The sequence below is a fragment of the Microplitis demolitor genome, chromosome 1 (assembly GCF_026212275.2).
Source record: "Microplitis demolitor isolate Queensland-Clemson2020A chromosome 1, iyMicDemo2.1a, whole genome shotgun sequence".
Taxonomy (NCBI): Eukaryota; Metazoa; Arthropoda; class Insecta; order Hymenoptera; family Braconidae; genus Microplitis; species Microplitis demolitor.
This window is the reverse complement of record NC_068545.1, coordinates 11,448,193-11,467,310: the sequence shown is the minus strand read 5'-3', so window position 1 is coordinate 11,467,310 and position 19,118 is coordinate 11,448,193. Positions and strand designations below refer to the sequence as shown.

Below are 19,118 nucleotides of genomic sequence, written 5' to 3'. Positions count from 1 at the left end.
CAATAAAATAAATGTATTGTGGCAGAAATCAATGTCAGTGATCAAAATCAAGATTTAAATAAGTTTTGGCTTAGGTCAGAGCAATAATATATAAAATATCCGAGAAAATCAATAAAAACTGTTTTTTCGATTTTTTCGTTGATAATATGGTTTAAACTAAAGAACAAGTTTGATGGCATTATATGATGATCAAAAGAGACCATAAAGAGGAAAAGTTTGTAAGATTTTAGACACATTTTAGTACAGTACATTTTGTTTTATCTGGAAAAAATAACATAGAATGTTATTTTTTTAACTTTTCAACGCTGATATCGTTTGAACTAATTAACCGATTTTGACATTTTAGGTGGCAATAGGCGCGCTTTATTGAATTCTAGAGCTGATTAGAATTTGAAAGCGATCGGTTCAGCCGTCTCAAAGATATTTGGAAAAAACTGTTTTTTACCTTTCTTTTTCCAATGATATCTCTGGAACAAATTAACCGATTGAGATGGTTAAGGCAGCATTCGACGCGTTCTATTGAGTTCTAGAGCTGATTAGATTTTGGCGTCGATCGTTTAATTCGTTTCTGAAAAATCAATAAAAAACTAAAAAAAAAAAAAAAAATTTTTTTTTCGTCATTCGCCAATATTTTCGAGTCTACTTGATCAAATGATTTGATATTTTCAGGAAAGTTGATGGCCAACAAACTCTTTCGATTGCCACCTTACACATCCAAATCGATTCATTAGTTAAAAAGTTATAGACCCCCCCCCCCACACACACACACACTCGGACATCATTCTGAAAATAGTCAGAATAGCTTCCTAGGACCTCAAAACGTTGACATCTGATGAAAACTTGATTTTCGAAAATCGGGGTGAAAACAATAACTTCCCGAAATTTTTAGAAATCATCGATTTTCTAAGCGGGAAGTTAAAAAAGTTATGGTGCTATATACAGAAAATGAGTACGATCTCAGAAATCTTTTTAAAACACCTTACTGATACCGAGATCTTTTTACAATGTGTTCAGTAATAGTTCTAAAATGTTATGAAGTAAAATTAATATTCTTACAAATTGTACTAATCGGGATATAGATGAATGATTTTAGCAAAATTCATATAAACATACATTAAGTCATAAGTAGCTTTTTTTGTTGTTTCCGAATAAAAATCACTATCTACTCTATACTAATATTTTTTATTTTATCTACTGAATTTTATAGTATAGATAAAAATAAATATAAGTTTTATAGTAATTTACTCTAGATGAACTGTAATATTAAACTTCTACTCTTACGAATGTTTTCAACTTAGGATTGTAATATTATCAAAGAGATTTTTGAATGTTGTTATTTCCAGAATGATCGTTGTATACTTATAGATTATTACCATTCTTTATTCAATTTTTATTAATCTGAATTATAATTTTTACAAATCGTAAAATTTACAATACTGATTGTAAGAATAAAAAAAAAATGGAATTTTCCATTGATAATAGTAATTTTTGGTTTGGATTGTTAATTTCTCTTCGGAAAGTAAGTTTTATTTGACGACTATAATTTTGAGCTGCGTTTTTTTCCATATGATTCGGATCAAGTACGACTTCTGCGAACAGTTTAATTTATATCGAGTCAAGCCGAAACCGGCAATTTATATTTTGTTGTGACCGATCATTTTTATTAGTGCTACCGATTAATTATATTGTTTCGTTCAATATACGCTCAATTAATTTTGTTTAGTTCTGATCAATTATTTTATCGTAATCTTAAGTACCTGACCTTTCCCCGATCCAACACATCGAGACGATATTTTTTTGATAATTGTTAATTGGTGCTTATTAAATCACCTGGCGCCCAACTATAATAATTCGAGCAAGGTTGCCGAAATCGTAAATGTGCTCGAACATCATTCCGGTAGATCCCCGGTGGTGAAAAACCCGTTACAATATATAAAAAAAAGACTATTCGACAGCCGAAATGGAAGGTAGATTTCTTATTTAATCGATCGAATAAGTTAATTTCGTACATGAATATCTTATGATACATGTTAGTGCGTAGTCATGGTATGAAATTTCTCGGCGAACTTCAGATACTAAATTTGACAAAAAATTGTATAGATAATATACCAATATAAACTTTTCGCAAATAAAGTATTGCTATATTCATAGTCTACAATGTTTATTTCATTTTTAGATGGTTACTATCACCTAACGGTATTACTATTAACAAAATATTATCTTCCTGTGCAAACAAATCAAAAGATTATATATTAGCGACAAGAAAAATTTAATGGAAATAGGTTTTAATGTGTAATGCATAAGTTATATTAAGACTTAAAGCCATGAAAGATGCACGTTTCTATATTAAAAACAATTTTCAATGCTTTGAAAGTATCATAAAACAGTAAAAATGTCAATAATAGAGCGTACAGTTACATTTGAAACATCATTAGTGATAAAAGAGATACTTTAAAGATATAAAATAGCTCTGAAATTTAAAGGTTATTTTGTTCACAACAAAACACAACTGACGAAATTGGATTATAATGGGAAATGCTTATGGTTATGTGAAATTAAAATCATACTATCAGCATTTTTTAATTTATTTAACAATTTCAAGGCTATCAAATTATTGGAAGAAATGAGCAAAACATGGGGCTTAAGGTCATAAATTAAAGATTATTAGACAAGCTTTCAGATACTTTTTACAGAAATCGTCTATGAATATTAGTTTTAAAGTTATATAAGCTTCAACAGTGATTAAAAACTGATTTTAACAAAAAATAATGAATGTTTCAAACAGCCATAATTTCAAAACTATTCAAACAATCCCGCCGATCCTCGAACTTGATCAAGACAATTACCTATAGAATAAGTGTAAAAAATTTCATTAAGATCCGATAAGAAGTGTAGGTGCTATCGTAATGACAAGACCAGTGATAATCATAGGGGATAGAGGTACATTTGATACATCGTAAGTAATAGAAGAAATACGTTTAAAATACAAAATAGCTATGAAATTTACAGGTTATTTTGTGCACAATAAAATACAACTGACAAAATTGGATTATAATGGGACATCCAAAAGTTATGTGGAAAGAAAACCATATTTTCATCATTTTTTGATTCCATTAAAATTTTCAAGGCTATAAAATTATTGGAAGAAATGGTCAAAGCATAAATTTTAAGGTCATTAATTAAAGCTTATTAGACAAGCTTTCAGATACTTTTTACGGAAATTGTCTATGAGTATTAGTTTCGAAATTATATGAACATGAAAGTGGATAAAAATTAATTTTTTCGAAAAATCGTGAAAATTTTGAACAGCCATAACTTCTAAACTAATCAAACGATTCAGCCCATCTTCGAACTTAACCGTGCTAATCGCACATAGAATAAGTGTAGAAAATTTCATTAAGATCGGATGAGAATTGAAGACGCAATCTTGTCCTCAAAAGTCGGTTCTATCCCATGCATATATATATATATATATTGTAACGAATGGTATTTTCGAACTCTACTCAACTAATTATGATAGTTTATGATGAAATTCCTTGAAAAATCGACCATGAGGACAAATACAAAAGTTAGATTTTTAAAAAAATCTACCTAATAAATAAATATATCCATGAACTTTTGAACCAATAGTATTTTTGGAATCTACTCGACTAATTGAGACAGAAAATGATAAAAATTTTGGAAAATTACATCATGGAGGCAAATACAATAGTTAGATTTTTATGAAATCTACTAAATGCCGAATCGGTTTATCCGCTTAAAAGCTACAGAATATTTACATACAAATGTAGATATGTACGTACATACACAGATGCATACACTTGGGCATCATCTTGAAATTAGTCAGAATAGCTTCCTTATACCCCAGAACTTTAAGATCTGTTAGGAATTCGATTCTCGAAAATCGGACCGAAACCAATAACTTCCCTTTTTTAAAAAATTTTTAATTTTTATTTAAGTGATCGACTCCGAAATCTAATCAGTTCTAAGCCTTGGTGAACTTTTTTAATTGCCGCAAAGCACGTTCAAATCGGTTAATTTGCTCCAAAGTTATTGTCGGACAAAAAAAGTTTACACACCGAAACAAATAACTTTCTTTTTTTTTTGAAAATTCTCATAGCGGGAAGTTAGAAAAGTCAACTCAGAAAATAACTGATACTTTCTTGTAAGTAGTGATAAGTTCTACGACTGGTTCACATACTTAACCAATTTTCGAATTTTTTATCCATTTGCCGTGATATGATCACCTTATCATTATTAGAATACTTCTCATATACATATCTAGCATTGAGATTTAGCTATGGCTTTTTAAAAATATCGATTTTTCGGTGTTTTGAATGGAAATATTTGCTTAGATACAACTAAATGTTATTGTGTCAATGATTTAAAGAGAAGAAATCTTTTTTAAAAATTCAAAATGATTGAATCGAAAAACTCACTGCATTTTCAGTTTGTGGACTCGCTCGAGTTGCTGAAGTAGATATCAGTGCATGAGTTGGGTTATCACCCTCAACAACACTCTGCTGAATTAAATAAGTGCCGTTACCTTGTGATAATATTTGACTGGCAGTAGTATTCGAGCCTTGTCCGGAAACCTGAAATGTTATTGATACTCAAATAATTTTTAAAGGCGCTGAATCGTTAAGCTAACTTGTGTTTCGTACTTGGGCATAAGTTACAGGCGTATTAGTGGGCGTGTAATATTGGCTTGAAGAGGAGGTGTACATAGTTCCTGCTTCACCCACAGCATAAACCGGATATGACCTAAAGAAGAAAAAAAATTTTTTAATTCCGTTTAAGTGATCGAACTGCTACATTTGGAATTAAAGATCAGTACATCTGTCCGTTGGATATATTGTAAGTTGAACCATCTCCTTCAACATATTGCACATAAGTAGGATGTGATACCGATTCGGAGCTGACTGCTTCACCATCACCAGATACTAAAAAAAATTGGAAAAATATCAAATGTATTTCAGAAAATTTGACTTGAAATAAAAATCAGTACTCTTTAAAAATGAATCAGCAAAATTTCACTGGTTCAATCAGTGAACTTTTAGTAATCGGTTGAAGCGGAGCAGTAAAATTCACTAATTGAATCATCAGTGAATATAACGCTCATCAGTTTTAACTAGTGAACTAAAAATATGTCAATGAAAAAAAATATAAACAAGTAAAAAGTTCTGAAGAAAAGTGTGAAATTACGTGAATAAGTAAGTAATATTTACTTACATAGTATAAAAATTAATAACTTTGGAGTTACGCCCTTTTGGCATTAGATACGCGATATGGTAATATCCCGCATGGTAAAATATATATGTGAAAATTATATGCAACATATATGTCACATATATAACATATATGCGCACAAAAGCAAATATGGCAACTAAATTTTCAAATAAATGTATGCATAGATGAAAACATAAATGCTTACGTAATCCTATTAAATATAAATAGTTTACATTTGTGAAATCATGACTACGCTGAAAATTTAAGACCGAAATTTAAATACTTAAACCTCACTCGAGAATTTTGAATGTTTCCGAGTGCTGTCTTTTGAACATTTTCTAGCGACCCTTGAATATTAATAATAAAGCTTCTCGATTTTTTCACCATCAATTTGCATCACAATGAATGGAAATATAACCCGAGAAATAGAAATAATAAGTTACTTACATACTTTTTTATTTTTTAATTCAATTTTTAGGTTTTTTCGCTTATTCAAAACTTACCAAATTTTATTGTTTAAGACTGACCTGTATAATTTTAGTTATGCAAAAATTATATTTTAGTGAAATGACAATAATTAAGATAAAAAAATACAAAAACTAATTCAAAGTATTAGTTACATATTATCAGTTAATATTCGAAATTTTTGAGCACCGTTTAAATATTTAAATTTTGGGCTGAAATTTTCAGCATAGTCATGATTTCACAAATAGAAACTATTGCTGCTAATAAGAAAAAATTTTGAAATAAAAAATCCGAATTTCAATCATTTTTGATGTTTTCAAAATTCGTGAGCGACCTCTTGAAAATTTTTTTTCGAGCTGACTTTTGGAGAGGCTTCTTAAAACATCATAAGCCAACAAATTTTCATAAGAGACTCGAAAAAAAAATAGTTGGTTTTTTTGTGCCACCCTAATGTGCCCGCGTCTTGACTGAATGTGAAAATAAGCTAAACCAAGAAAAAAAAATCTGTCTATCGGTTGACCCTACGGACCAGCCCCAAAACTTCCTACTGTTTTCGAACCCTTTAGGCTCGAAAACACCGTTATGAAAACAATTCCGAGCTCTTTGAGCTCGAAAATAGTTTTGTGCGCCATTATTTTCGAAAAAAAAAAAAAAAACGTTTATTTACCATTAATTTCTTCAACGATATCTCGCAAACGAATTAGCCGATTAAGGTGGCAATCGACGCGTTTTGATAAGTTCTAGGGCTGCTTAGATTTCGGAATTGATCGGATAAGTCACTTCAAAGATAATCGAAACAAACCGTTTTTTAGCATTTCTTTCTCCAACGATTTAGTCCAGTAGAGTTAGGCCTAAGAAGTAACTGTTGCTGGTGGAAATTCCTGGCCGACTATCTTTTTCACAGAATGATTCAGAATATCCTAAAATTACGACAACCGAAAAAATCCAACAAAAAAGTGCTTAGCAAATATGTTTTTTTATAACAAAATGGTCAAAATTCCGGTTTAACGCAAATATTTAACAAACTATAGCACATAGATAAAAAAAACTTGAATAAAACTTAAAGAAAAAAAAACAATGAATAAAATGAGCCCTTATTTGAGTTCCTGCGAGCAGTAATTTGTCAATTATTTTAATGTCAATTAATTTTCTCGTCAACTCGATGTTATTTTTTATACATCAGCTATTCCGACGCCGAAACTTGCCGAAGCGTGACGATGCATGACAGAGCTGCACGTACGCTCGCCCGGGAAATTTAAAATTTGAAAAATTACTTTTAATTTTAAAAAGGCATTTATATTTTATTAAACGAAAAAATTAAATGGTAATTAAATTTTTATTCTCATAAAAAATAATTAAATGGATCAATTCTTAGCTTGAATATTTTTTAACAATATTAAAAATTAAAATTATGTTCTTTTCCGTAATTTATTTTATTTTTTATTAAAATCAATTGTCTTATTATTATAATATCGTAAAATTAAAAATAAAAACATATTCATATATATTCATTGCAACTATTTATTTCTTAATATACAGAACTCTCTTATATATAACTGACCATCAACTGGAATGGAAATAATAATAAAAATAATGGTAATAACAATTATAAAGATGAAAATAATGATAATATTACTATTAATAATAATGCTCAATATAATAACATTAATTATAAAATGATAATTAAAACGAAATTTACATTGATAAATATTTATTTTAAATGTCGTCATCAGATGAATTAGAAAATTCATCACTGTCTATAGGAACATCTAAGAATTCTTAACCTTCTCTTCGTCGTTTACGTCTTTCTCAGATTCTATGCTACGATAATCAGAATCAATTTCTTCCATTTCTGAAGATATAATTACAACAGCTTTAAAATTGGTGCACGACACTTCAACACTGTGTCTGCGGTATTTTACACCTGATTTGCAGCAGTTACAAGAGTTGTCAATGCATCCTTTATAACATCCGCAAGAAATCAGGTCTAATAGTTTTGGAGGAGTTACAACTTTGTCCATACGGATGGGTTCTAAATTATCATTATTATTTACCCAGCCCCATGATGTCGGATCTACTTCATTATCCAGCCAAAATTGAAGCTGATAATAAGGACATATACTTCTGCCGTTACTTATTGTAATTCCTTTTAAATTTGTCTATGCTCTAATAATAGAAATTTGAGTAATTTTAAATAAATTGTTTTCAGCTTACGCACAAATGTCCTTTTATGCCAAATTATATTACATTAATACTTTTGTTGGAATAATTAATTTTATGGAAATATCTAAAATTTAGTTGTAAAGCATGATATGTATATATTAAATTATGAGCTAACTTTTATTTATAATTTGAGGATATTATAATAATAAGACAATTGATATTAATAAAAAAACAAAATAAATTACGGAAAAAAACCATAATTTTAATTTTCAATTTTGTTAAAAGATATTCAAGCTGAGAATTGATCCATTCAATTATTTTTTATAGGAATAAAAATTTAATTACTATTCAATTTTTTCGTTAAATAAAATTTAAACGTCATTCACCTCGAAAATTAAAAGTAATTTTTCAAATTTCGAATTTCCCGAACGAGCGCGCACGCAGCTTCGTTATGCATCGTCACGCTTCGGCAAGTTTCGGCGTCGGAATAGCTGATGTATAAAAAATAACATCAAGTTGACGAGAAAATTAATTGACATTAAAATAATTGACAAATTTCAGCTCGCAGGAACTTAAATAAGGGCTTATTTCATTCATTATTTTTCTTTCTTTAAGTTTTATTGAGGTTTTTTTATCTATGTGCTATACCGTGCTTTAAAAATCTCATAAGATCCGATAGCTTCTTATAAATTTTTATAGAAATTTTATGAGAATGAATAAGTTCTATAGGAAGCGGGAGTCGTCTTCTCATAGAACTCACTGAATTTAATGAGATTGAATGGGAGTTATTTAAAAAAGTTATTTTCTCATAGATTCTGATAAGAAATTCTTCATAAGAATTTATCGGAAAATAAAAATGTTTATGAAAAGTGAGTTTTCATAAGGTTGGATGAGGTAAAACATTGACGAGATTTATAGGAATCTATAAGAATTCCGTCTCAATAAGAACATATGAGAAAACAATTTCATCAGTAATGATGGGATTCTATAAGAAAATAATAAAATTTACGAAATTTCTGTTTTAATAAGAACGTATGAGAAAATTATTCTGTTGCTAATAATTGGATTCTATGAGAAAATAATAAAATTATTTCCACATTCATTCTCATACAGCGGTAAGAGTGGTATAAATTTGTACCCATAGAATCTTATAAGAAATTGACGCATTGCAAATTATTTCTTATAGATTCCCATAAGAATGTCGCCTACAAATTTACGTAAAAATAATAAAATTATTTCCCCATTCATTCTCATACAGCGGTAAGAGTGGTATAAACTTGTACCCATAGAATCTTATAAGAAATTGACGCATTGCAAATTATTTTCTTATAGATTCCCATAAAAATATCGCCTGCAAATTTACGTAAAAATAATAAAATTATTTCCCCACTGATTCTCATATAACAACAAGAAACAAGACGTGTACATTTCCAATTGATTCTCTTACGAAATGTAAGTATGACTCATTCCTATTCATTCCGATAAAAATGTAAACATGTACAACAAACTTTATATAAGAATGAATGAGACGTAAGTTCAAGGATTTGGTAAGTTTTTATCGGATTATGCTCGGATTTGAATATATTCTCATAGGTTTCAATATGGACTATCATTTTTCGATGGGACACTTTGCCGATTCATTCTCATAAAAATTTTTTTATGAGAATCTATCGGATTTTTTAAGCAGGGAAGTTTGTAAAATATTTGCGTTAAACCGGAATTTTGACCATTTTGTTATAAAAAAACATATTTGCTAAGCACTGTTTTGTTAGATTTTTTCGGTTGTCGTAATTTTAGGATATTCTGAATCATTCTGTGAAAAAATTAGTCGGCCAGGAATTTTCACTAGCAAGAATCCTTATCTCCACTGGACTATATGTACTTTTATGTATGACAATATATGCCCATATATAATCATATATGGCTATACATAAGGAGATATGGAATAACTCAATTAATATATGCTCATATATGACCACATATAGTTGCATAAAGTCATGTATAGAATTACTTGATAACTATATATGCCCATTTAAGGCTATATATATATGTTGTGATAGGGTAAAATCACAATTTGTTAAAATGAATGTTTATAAATAATTCTGTTAGATCGACGGTTGTCGGGTTAATGAATAAGTGATCTATAAATTTTACGAATAAGGGAAAGAAAAATCACCGATTGATGTCAATCGTCAGGTGACCTCCTGGAAAAGAGGTAAGCCCAGACTGGGTTTAAAAAGGGCTGTTTTAGCCCAGGGAAGATAGTTAGCAGTCGCTCTCGTTAGAGTTTAAAACCGTGCATTTTTCAGTCTAAGACTGCTTAAGTCACCCTGAGGATAGCGTGGCAAGTCGCTTGCTTCCAAGGCGTAATTGACGTCAGTGCTTGTTCGACTTCAAATCGAGGAAGAGAGACCAGAAAGACCACATCCCAAACCGGTAGCGCGGGACCAAACGTAAAGTGAATGGAAGTCAAGGCGAGGCGCCTGACTCCGATCTAGTACATAAGTCAAACACGGAGAGAATCAGGGGGATCCACGTGTGCGAAACCTACGTATAAAGGTTATATGCGTTCCGGGTGTGTGTGTGTGTGTGTGTGTGTGTGTGTGTGTGTGTGTGTGTGTGAGTGTGTGTGTGTGCGTGTGTGTGTGTGTGTGTGTGTGTGTGTGTGTGTGTGTGTGAGTGTGTGTGTGTGTGAGTGTGTGTGTGCGTGTGCGTGCGTGTGTGTGTGCGTGCGTGTGTGCGTGCGTGTGTGTGTGTGCGTGCGTGCGTGTGTGTGTGCGCGCGCGCGCGCGTGTGTGTGTGTGTGTGTGTGTGTGTGTGTGTGTGTGTGTGTGTGTGTGTGTGTGATGATTTTTTAATAATTTTAATAATTTTTTAATAATTTTTTGTATCGTAATGATTTCTCTATCGACCTTTCCCTCTATAATTTAAATTTAACCAACTCCGGTACTGAAAGACCAAAGTAGATACTTCCAGTGGCGCCCTCTCACAAGGTCGCTAGAGTGACAAATTCGTCTCAGAAGGAGAGGTTCACCGTCATAATGATTTGATCAAGTCATACATACCAACATATAATTTCCGAGACGAAAAATAGTAAATGATGTGCGCTGATATATAATTATGTATGGGTATATATGACCATACGTAGCCGGATATGAAATCATTTGGAAACTCTGCATGGCCGTATACGGTCATATCTGTGCCTTATAGGTCACACATGAGCCATATATGATTCATTTTTCCCGGGAATTTAATAGCTCGAAACTAACGTCAATCATGAGTACCATTTTTAATTTTTATTGTTAAAAAATTATTGGATTATTTCAAGTCAATTACACCGGCACACAAAAAAAAATGTCTGTACACCGGGCGCCACCTATCTACAGGCATGTTTTTCGACCCGCTGAATACGGATTTCCAGTCAGTTTAGGCGCCCAGCCTATAACTTCGAGTAAATTGCAAAAAACCCTGAAAAATAGCGAAAATTCGATGTTTCGGCAAAAAAAAAATTTTTTTGAGACCTAAGGCAAGCATAATTTTCATGTATTTTGATCTGTTAAATACTAATTTCGATCGTACTTTAATCATAAGCCGTTTTAAATCTAAAAAAATTGTAAAAAACTATCAAAAATTGCAAAAATCGAAGAAAATTGGGATTATCTTGGTATAAAAAATTTTGTGGACCCGGAATGACAAAGATTTTCATGTAATTTAATCTGCTTGATCTGATTCTGCAATAAATTTGGCCCATAGTCCCCTCAAACATTCATAAAATTGCAAAGAATCGATAAAATAGCAGAAAATTGCTGCTGAAAAAATGGAAAAAATCTTTTAAACACAATTAAATAAATTTCTTGTATTTTTTATTAACAAAATACAATATTAAAATCTGAAAATGCAAAAAAATTGTAAAATCTATGAAAATGACGTATAAACAGAATTAGAAGAATGATTTTCCCAATTTTTAAACTGTTTTCTGTTGGTATTGAACTCTTTGTATTTTCAAATGATCTACGGAGTGGATTTCTCTTTCGTTTGTTATTTTCTTGTGATATATCTCTTTTGAGTGTCCAGCAATAGTCTACCATCATGTTGATATTCCAATTTCCTTGATACCTAGTCTCCATTTCAGTCATGTCTTGATGTAAACGTTCTCCATGTTTTTCACTGTACTCCCCAAGATTCTCAGGAAAGTGGTCGATGTGAGAATCTAGGAAGTGTTATTTTAGATTCAGTAAGCATCCTAAATTTTTGTAATTTGTCACTAATCTTTCGACTATTGTCCTGTAATTTTCACTTTTATTATTTCCTAAAAAGTTATGACACACATTTTTAAAACTTACCCAAGCTGCTCTCTCCGTGTCATTCATTTTACCTATAAAATTAGCATCCTGAAATAGAGTTCTAATTTAAAACCAGAGTCCATTAAAAATTCCCTCTTTTAATTTGGCATCACGTATCACCGGGAACTTTTCTCTCAAGTACTGAAAACAATCACCATCCTTGACCAGAGCTTTGTCATATTGTTTTATGAGACCTAGTTTGATTTCAAGTGGCGGTAGCAGATAGTTTGAAGGCTGAATTAATGGTGTTCGTATTACATTATGAGTACCGACATTTAATTGCACTCTCGTAGGCCATTGGTTTTTCACATAGTGATTCTTTCTGTCTCTGCTATCCCACAAACACAGATAGCAAGGATATTTTGTGAATCCTGATTGTTGGCCTAAAAGAAGTGTTGCGATTTTGAGATCCCCGCAAATTTGCTATTGGTGTTCTGAATACTTTATCTTATCCAATACAATTCCCAAATTTTCATAGGTCTCTTTAAGCTTCGTCGAATGGGCTACTGGAATTGGCGCTAATATGTTTCCAATGTGAAGCAAGACAACTTTGCGACTTCTAGTTGATGAATCTATAAAGAGTCTCGACTCATCGTCTTTATAGATATTAGGTTTTAATTCATCAACCAAGCCTTTAACATTGGAACAGTACACCACCGAGTTCTCATCGTCCTTTGTGAAAAACCTCCGGAACTCCTCTTCTCTATTCCGATAAAAGTAAGCAGTTATCTTTTTAGCTAACGAATTTTTATTTTTTAGTCTTGATGCCAGTAATTCAGCTCCATCCTTCGACAAATTTAAATCTCGCATGAGATCATTTAGTTCTTCTCGACTAAATGTTTCATTTTCCCATCTGGCATGAAATCTTCTTCAGGATTTTCATCTTCAGAAATTTCTTTTTCCTCTTCTTCCTCCATTGGCAATTCTTCTTTTTTTACTTCCATCTCTTCAAGAGCTTCGGTTTCATCAACAATAACTGTTTTCTATGGCTTAACAGCTGGTAAAACATTGGCGTACTGTATTTTACTTCTATTCCACGAAGTAACACCGCCAATTTCAGTCATACAGAAGTAACAGTTATGCGAACTAGTTGGTGGTCCAGATCATGGGAATTGTAAATTTCAAGTTTTCTCTGTTTTTGGTTTTTTCCCATCATGTCAACATAATATTACATCGACCACAAACAAAGTGTGGGACCTAGGCAGAATCCAAATTTCTAATTTGAATGCAAAAGCATTCTTCATAATTTCGTTTTAATCTATCTGAAAACGTTCTGCGGTTTTTTACCAGCTTAAACTCTCCAAAAACGTAACAAAATAGATCAGGTCTCTTATTGCAGAGATGGGAATTGCTTCTTGTGATAGTATACTCTCCAGTAGCCAAGTTTCCCACTACTGAAGAGCTGCAGTCGCTGGATGTCGACGCCTGCGGGCCTGCTTTCTCACCCTGACCAGACGCTGATACTGGGTTTCCGAATCCCTGCATCGTAAAGTACTCATCACTCGTACTTGCCATGACGGCACACATGCCGTTAACCCAGAAACTCTGCCAGATGGTTCTGTTGCCTACCGTCACCCCGAGGAAGTGCCCTGGTTGCAAGTACAAGCGATCATGCAATGAAATGAAGTCTGCACATCGGAGAAGTTAAAATCCTAACACGATGGCAAATTTTTTACTAAATACAGGAAAAGGTGGGAAAAGAGATATCCACGTCGTAGATCACTTGAGAATGAAACAGTACAATTCCCTCGAAAAACCGTTAAAAATCCAATTTGTGTCCATTCTTGGATCTTAATCTTGTATTTTAAAAATAAAAAATACAAGAAATTTATTAATTGTGTTCTTACGTTCCCGTAATATTTTATTGATTAAATTAAATAAATTATTTTTAATTAAATAATTTTATACAATGAAACGGAAATCGGTTATGATAAGAGAGTCGCCGTGGCTCGCGGGTAGGCAAAACAGATGACGATGCATGAGACCCGGGCTACGACGATTCTCTCACAGGGAACCTGAGATGCAGCGTCAACATTTTGTCAACTCTGTTGGCTTTATTATATTTTTATAATGACGAAATAGTCAGTCCTTCGAGAGAGCTCATGGAGCTCGAACCTCTGCTCTCTAGCCTTAATAAATTACAATTAATCTTAAATTAATCCAACCTTATTTTGGGCTGCCATTAGGCAGCCCAATACCCTACGACTCCATGGTTATTTTGGGCGCTGCTACCGGCAGCCCAATAATCCAAAAATCATCAATTAAATATTGGGCGCTGATACCGGCTGCCCAATAATTTATCCAGTCCTGGACACTGCCACCGGCTGTCCAGAATTCCTCAAATCCTGCATCCTCATAAATAATATGGAGACCAGATCGCGAACATATTTTAAAATCGCGAAAATCAAATAAAATTAATAATTAATAAAATAATCGACGACCACGGCCCACCAGGGGTCTATAGACACTCTAACGAGGCCAAACCTGGATAAAATTAAATAATTAAAAATTATTTTGATTTTCAATTAATTTTGGGTAATTTCGCAAAACGTAACAGTGTTTAAAAGATTTTTTTCCATTTTTTCAGCAGCAATTTTCTGCTATTTTATCGGTTTTTTGTAGTTTTATGAATGTTTGAGGGGACTATGGACCACATTTATTGCAGAATCAGATCAAGCAGATTGAATTACATGAAAATCTTCGTCAATCCAGGTCCACAAAATTTTTTGTACCAAGATAATCCCAATTTTTCACGACTTTTACAATTTTTAAGGATATTTTACAATTTTTTTAGAATTAAAAAAGTTCGTGATTAAAGTACGATCGAAATTAGTATTCAACAAATCAAAATACATAAAAATTATGCTTGCCTTCAATCTCAAAATTTTTTTTCTTGCCAAAACATCGAATTTTCGCTATTTTTGGGGGTTTTTTGCAATTTACTCGAAATTGAAGGCTGGACCTAAACTGACTTGACATTCGTATTCAGCGGGTCGAAAAACATGCCCGTAGATAGGTGGTTCCCCGTGTACAGACTATTTTTTCTTTTGTGTGCCGGTGTTATCAAGGACGATTATACTTTAACAAAATTTTATTTTATTACTAAATAATTCAAAAATGAATATAATTATTATTAAGAATCATTTAGTTAATAATGTCAACTATTCACTTTGTTCGTAAAAATAGGTTGATAATAAAATAAAATTAGTTGAAACTCATAATTTATAACGTACTTTCTCTATATTTATATACTGCACCGGAGTGTTTCGCTGGTTGAACCATTGAATTTCACGGGAGAATCAGTGAAATTTCACTGATTCATTCTAAGAGAGTAACCAATACGTTGTCTTGCAGTCACATTGAAGCGATATTGAATATAGAAAATTTGATATCGAACAGATAGGTAAAGGTAATTTATTTCCAGAATTTATTCTAGTATTTAAAAATATTAATATATTTAATACCGTAAGATAGGTGAAGGAGCTTAAAGGTACATCTGTCATAGAAAATTTCGTTTCTGGGTAGGATATTTTCATACTGTTTAATATGATAGAATTAGAAATAGAATAAACAAGCTTACATTGAACATATAAATCAATGACGAATTTCGCTTCCTGAGTTGCTGTTTAGATGACTATTTTCGTCTATTTCGTGTCAAAAAATAGGATGTAACGTAATATTTCTTATACTTGATCAAACTTAACAAAATTACACAAATTTTACCCAATGAAATTAATCAATTCTCAAATTACACAAAATCAGGTTACGTTACACTTCGCCCACCGGTCACTCCTCTCATTTCCTTCAGATCCTGACGGGCGCCAGCCGACTTTTATATCCCCGGTATCGGCAACCGGTCTAAATGTAGACCTATATTAAAACCTAAAAATCTAAATCTTTTGGAGACGAGAGATGTGACCGATGGTAGCGGCATGTCCTGGTGCGCTCAGTATGCTAGGTTGTAGAGAGAGGGTCACGGTTTTTATAATGTGAAAGAAGCCGAATAATTTGTAAGAGTCTGCCCTGGCTTCCTCGTACCAGGAGGTTCGGACAGCCCTTCTGAAAATGCTCGTGTGGACGTTGAGCACCGGGTTCGGGAATGCCTGATATAGCCGAGTACGCGGCTCAATTGTGGATAGGGAAAATTGGTTGAAGTAATTAAAGAATAGATACGAATGTAAATAAAATTAATTCATTACAATTTATTGTTTCTTTATTTAATAATAAATAATTGAAGTTAGAAGTCTTTGGAAAATAATTTATAAAGTTAATAACTACAGAAACTTAACAGAATTCCACTGCGCATGCACGACACTCTTTCATCAAATGCCTGAAGACTTCTACTCAGATACTCGCGATTCCAAACCTCAATTTCACTTAAATTTGATTGTTATAAATGACTCATTTGCATTGTTAATGACGGCTTTGAATTTAATTGAAAGTTTCTGCATGCACAGTGATTAAATAGATTAAATAAATGGAATTAGATATATTTAAATAAATTAATTGATGATACGATAAAAATAGTTTTGGAAATTACCCACGTGGTTGACAAAATTGAATGTTATAATTAAATTAATCTCTACACCAAGGAACTTACATCAACTTGTCCCAAGTGCTGAAACATGATTTAGGTTTCTCCTGGACAAAAGACTGGACTGCGGGAAAAACGACCAAAAAATTCACCAAAGAACTGACTTAATTAAAAGGCGTCTGCCTGACCATTAGACTCTGTTAAACTTGGAGAAGATCACTACTGTGGACTGAGCGACTGCTTGACTCGGCTTCCAGGTTACGATTCCTTTTGAGAAAATGAGTCTGACGACGAGATGCGTTGGGTCTCTACCCTCACCGTTGCGCGAAGTAATTAAAATTTGGTCGTCGCAATGGCTGGTGCGTAAAATAATGAGGCGCAAAATTTAATTCGACTGACCTGGCAGTCGAATGCTAAGTCACCCCGTCACAAATTACATTAAAACTCGAATAAAATAAAAAAAAGAAAACTAAACAAAATATTGTAAATATGACGCGAAAGTGACGCAGAGGGTCCAAAAGGCCCGCGGTATAGATTTCCCGGTCCGTCAGACAAATAAATACTTGAAGATGACGTTGGAAACCTCTCGAGGACGATGAATCTCAAAAACTTAACACACTTCCAGATAAATTGTTAAAATAAAACAAATAATGCGGTAATCCGCTCGCTCCGAAACTCCAAACTCGACTTCTGGGTCCACTCGTACTCGAGCGACTCTGAATCTCAACTCCCTTACTCCACGGTATTCACCCAACTACTTTTCTCCAATCTCCTACTCTATTCACTCACACGCTCTGCTCTTTCCCAGTTACTCTCACATTCTCGCTTCTCCATACATTCTTCTCCAACCACATACAAGCCGTAGACTCACGGGTCTTCCCGTAGTGTCACTTCCCGTGGTATACGAAGTTAGCAAACTTTTTGCTTCCTCGAGCATCGCAAACCAGGCCTGCCATCCTCAAATAAACATAAACGTACTCCAGCTAACTACGGATACCAACACGCACGAGCGGCGACATCTCAGTCGCTCCTCCGTGATCACCACGTCAACCCCAAGGGCTAGGCCAGGGCCTAGTCGTGATCAGTGGTCGGGAAGCACGTTGTCTTGGCCACTATCCGCGACACAGCTAGACCTACCGCGTTGAATCCACGCCCTACCACACAGACGCTCCAAAACATACAGCGTACCATATACGTACTCCTCCGCACACAATCGATTTCAAATTCTAATCAGCTCGAGAACTCAATAAAACGCATCGATTGTCTCAAACACAATTTCAATTCTCGAAGAGAAAAAAATGGTGAAAAACAGTTTTTTTAAATTATTTTTGAAGTGACTCGCCCGATCGATTTTTTAATATCGTCAGCTTCAAAACTCAATAAAACGCGACGATTGCCACAATGAGCGTCGAAATCGGTTAATGAGTTCAAAAGATACTCGGTGTTGAAAAATCGAAAAAATAACAATTTACCTTGTTTTTCCCGGATAACTATCACGCAACGATTCAAATTATTTAATCTTAGTTAGTTGTAAGTTAATTATTTTAATTATACATTTGAATTTGAGTCGTTACGCGGGCATTCCGCCATTTCGCCGATGGAGACAGCGGTCCGTGCACGGTGCTAGCGCATGCGCGCTGAGTATGAGAGAGCACGTGTGCAAATTAATTTTAATTTATAATTTAAAAATACAAATAATTGGTTTATATTAATTTTAAGTTTTTGTTTATGATTCTGAGACAGTTGGGATGCATAATCCAGCGTAACATTATGCCCCAACGATTGTCTAATGTATTATTTTATTTAAACTTGTCATCCGACTAAGGATGTCAGATTGGTTGAAAATATTGACCGCCGGGTAACGGTAAATCGATACCTCGGCTATAATTCCAACGTCAATTTGATAAATTTTAAATAATTATTATTTCAGTATTGGAAAAGATAAAAATAGGATAGATTATAAATAAATAGTTCATATATTTAAATAATTATTCATGTATCATTCAGGTATTTAAGGATTGTCTTTATATTTTATATTTTTAATTTAAAACTAGGCCCAGGGCTGATAAAAAATAATTATAATAGTAATTAAGGGCGACAGTGGCGCCAGGTGGGCGACGACCAACAGATAGAGGTTGGGGTAATTAATTTAGAAGGATACGGACTAGCATTGTGCATAGACGCTATTTTTATTTCGTACAACTGCATATTCATTGTTTATTTTGGGAAAAGAAAAATAAAAAAGTATTGTGATAACATAGAATTCACCGGGTGAATTTGATAATTAATAATTTCATCTATTGAGTCTTGAAGATTGTTAATTTTGAGTAAGTACTTTGAATTTTTTTCACGGCATATATTTTTCACGTGATAACCTCCCCCGG

At 32.9% G+C, this 19,118-nt stretch overlaps 1 protein-coding gene across 4 annotated transcripts in view; it reads right to left on the bottom strand.

Moving 5' to 3' along the window:
- LOC103575181 (DNA-binding protein RFX2) overlaps window positions 1–19,118 on the bottom strand; it is a 246,426-nt gene that overhangs the window by 132,880 nt on the left and 94,428 nt on the right. For all 4 annotated transcript variants that reach the window (XM_053737591.1, XM_053737601.1, XM_053737602.1 and 1 more), the window contains exons 4-6: window positions 4,838–4,943; window positions 4,665–4,764; window positions 4,440–4,595 (exon numbers count right to left, since the gene is read on the bottom strand). In XM_053737591.1, coding sequence (XP_053593566.1) covers window positions 4,440–4,595; window positions 4,665–4,764; window positions 4,838–4,943 — 362 coding nt within the window. The remainder of the gene's footprint in view (window positions 1–4,439; window positions 4,596–4,664; window positions 4,765–4,837; window positions 4,944–19,118) is intronic.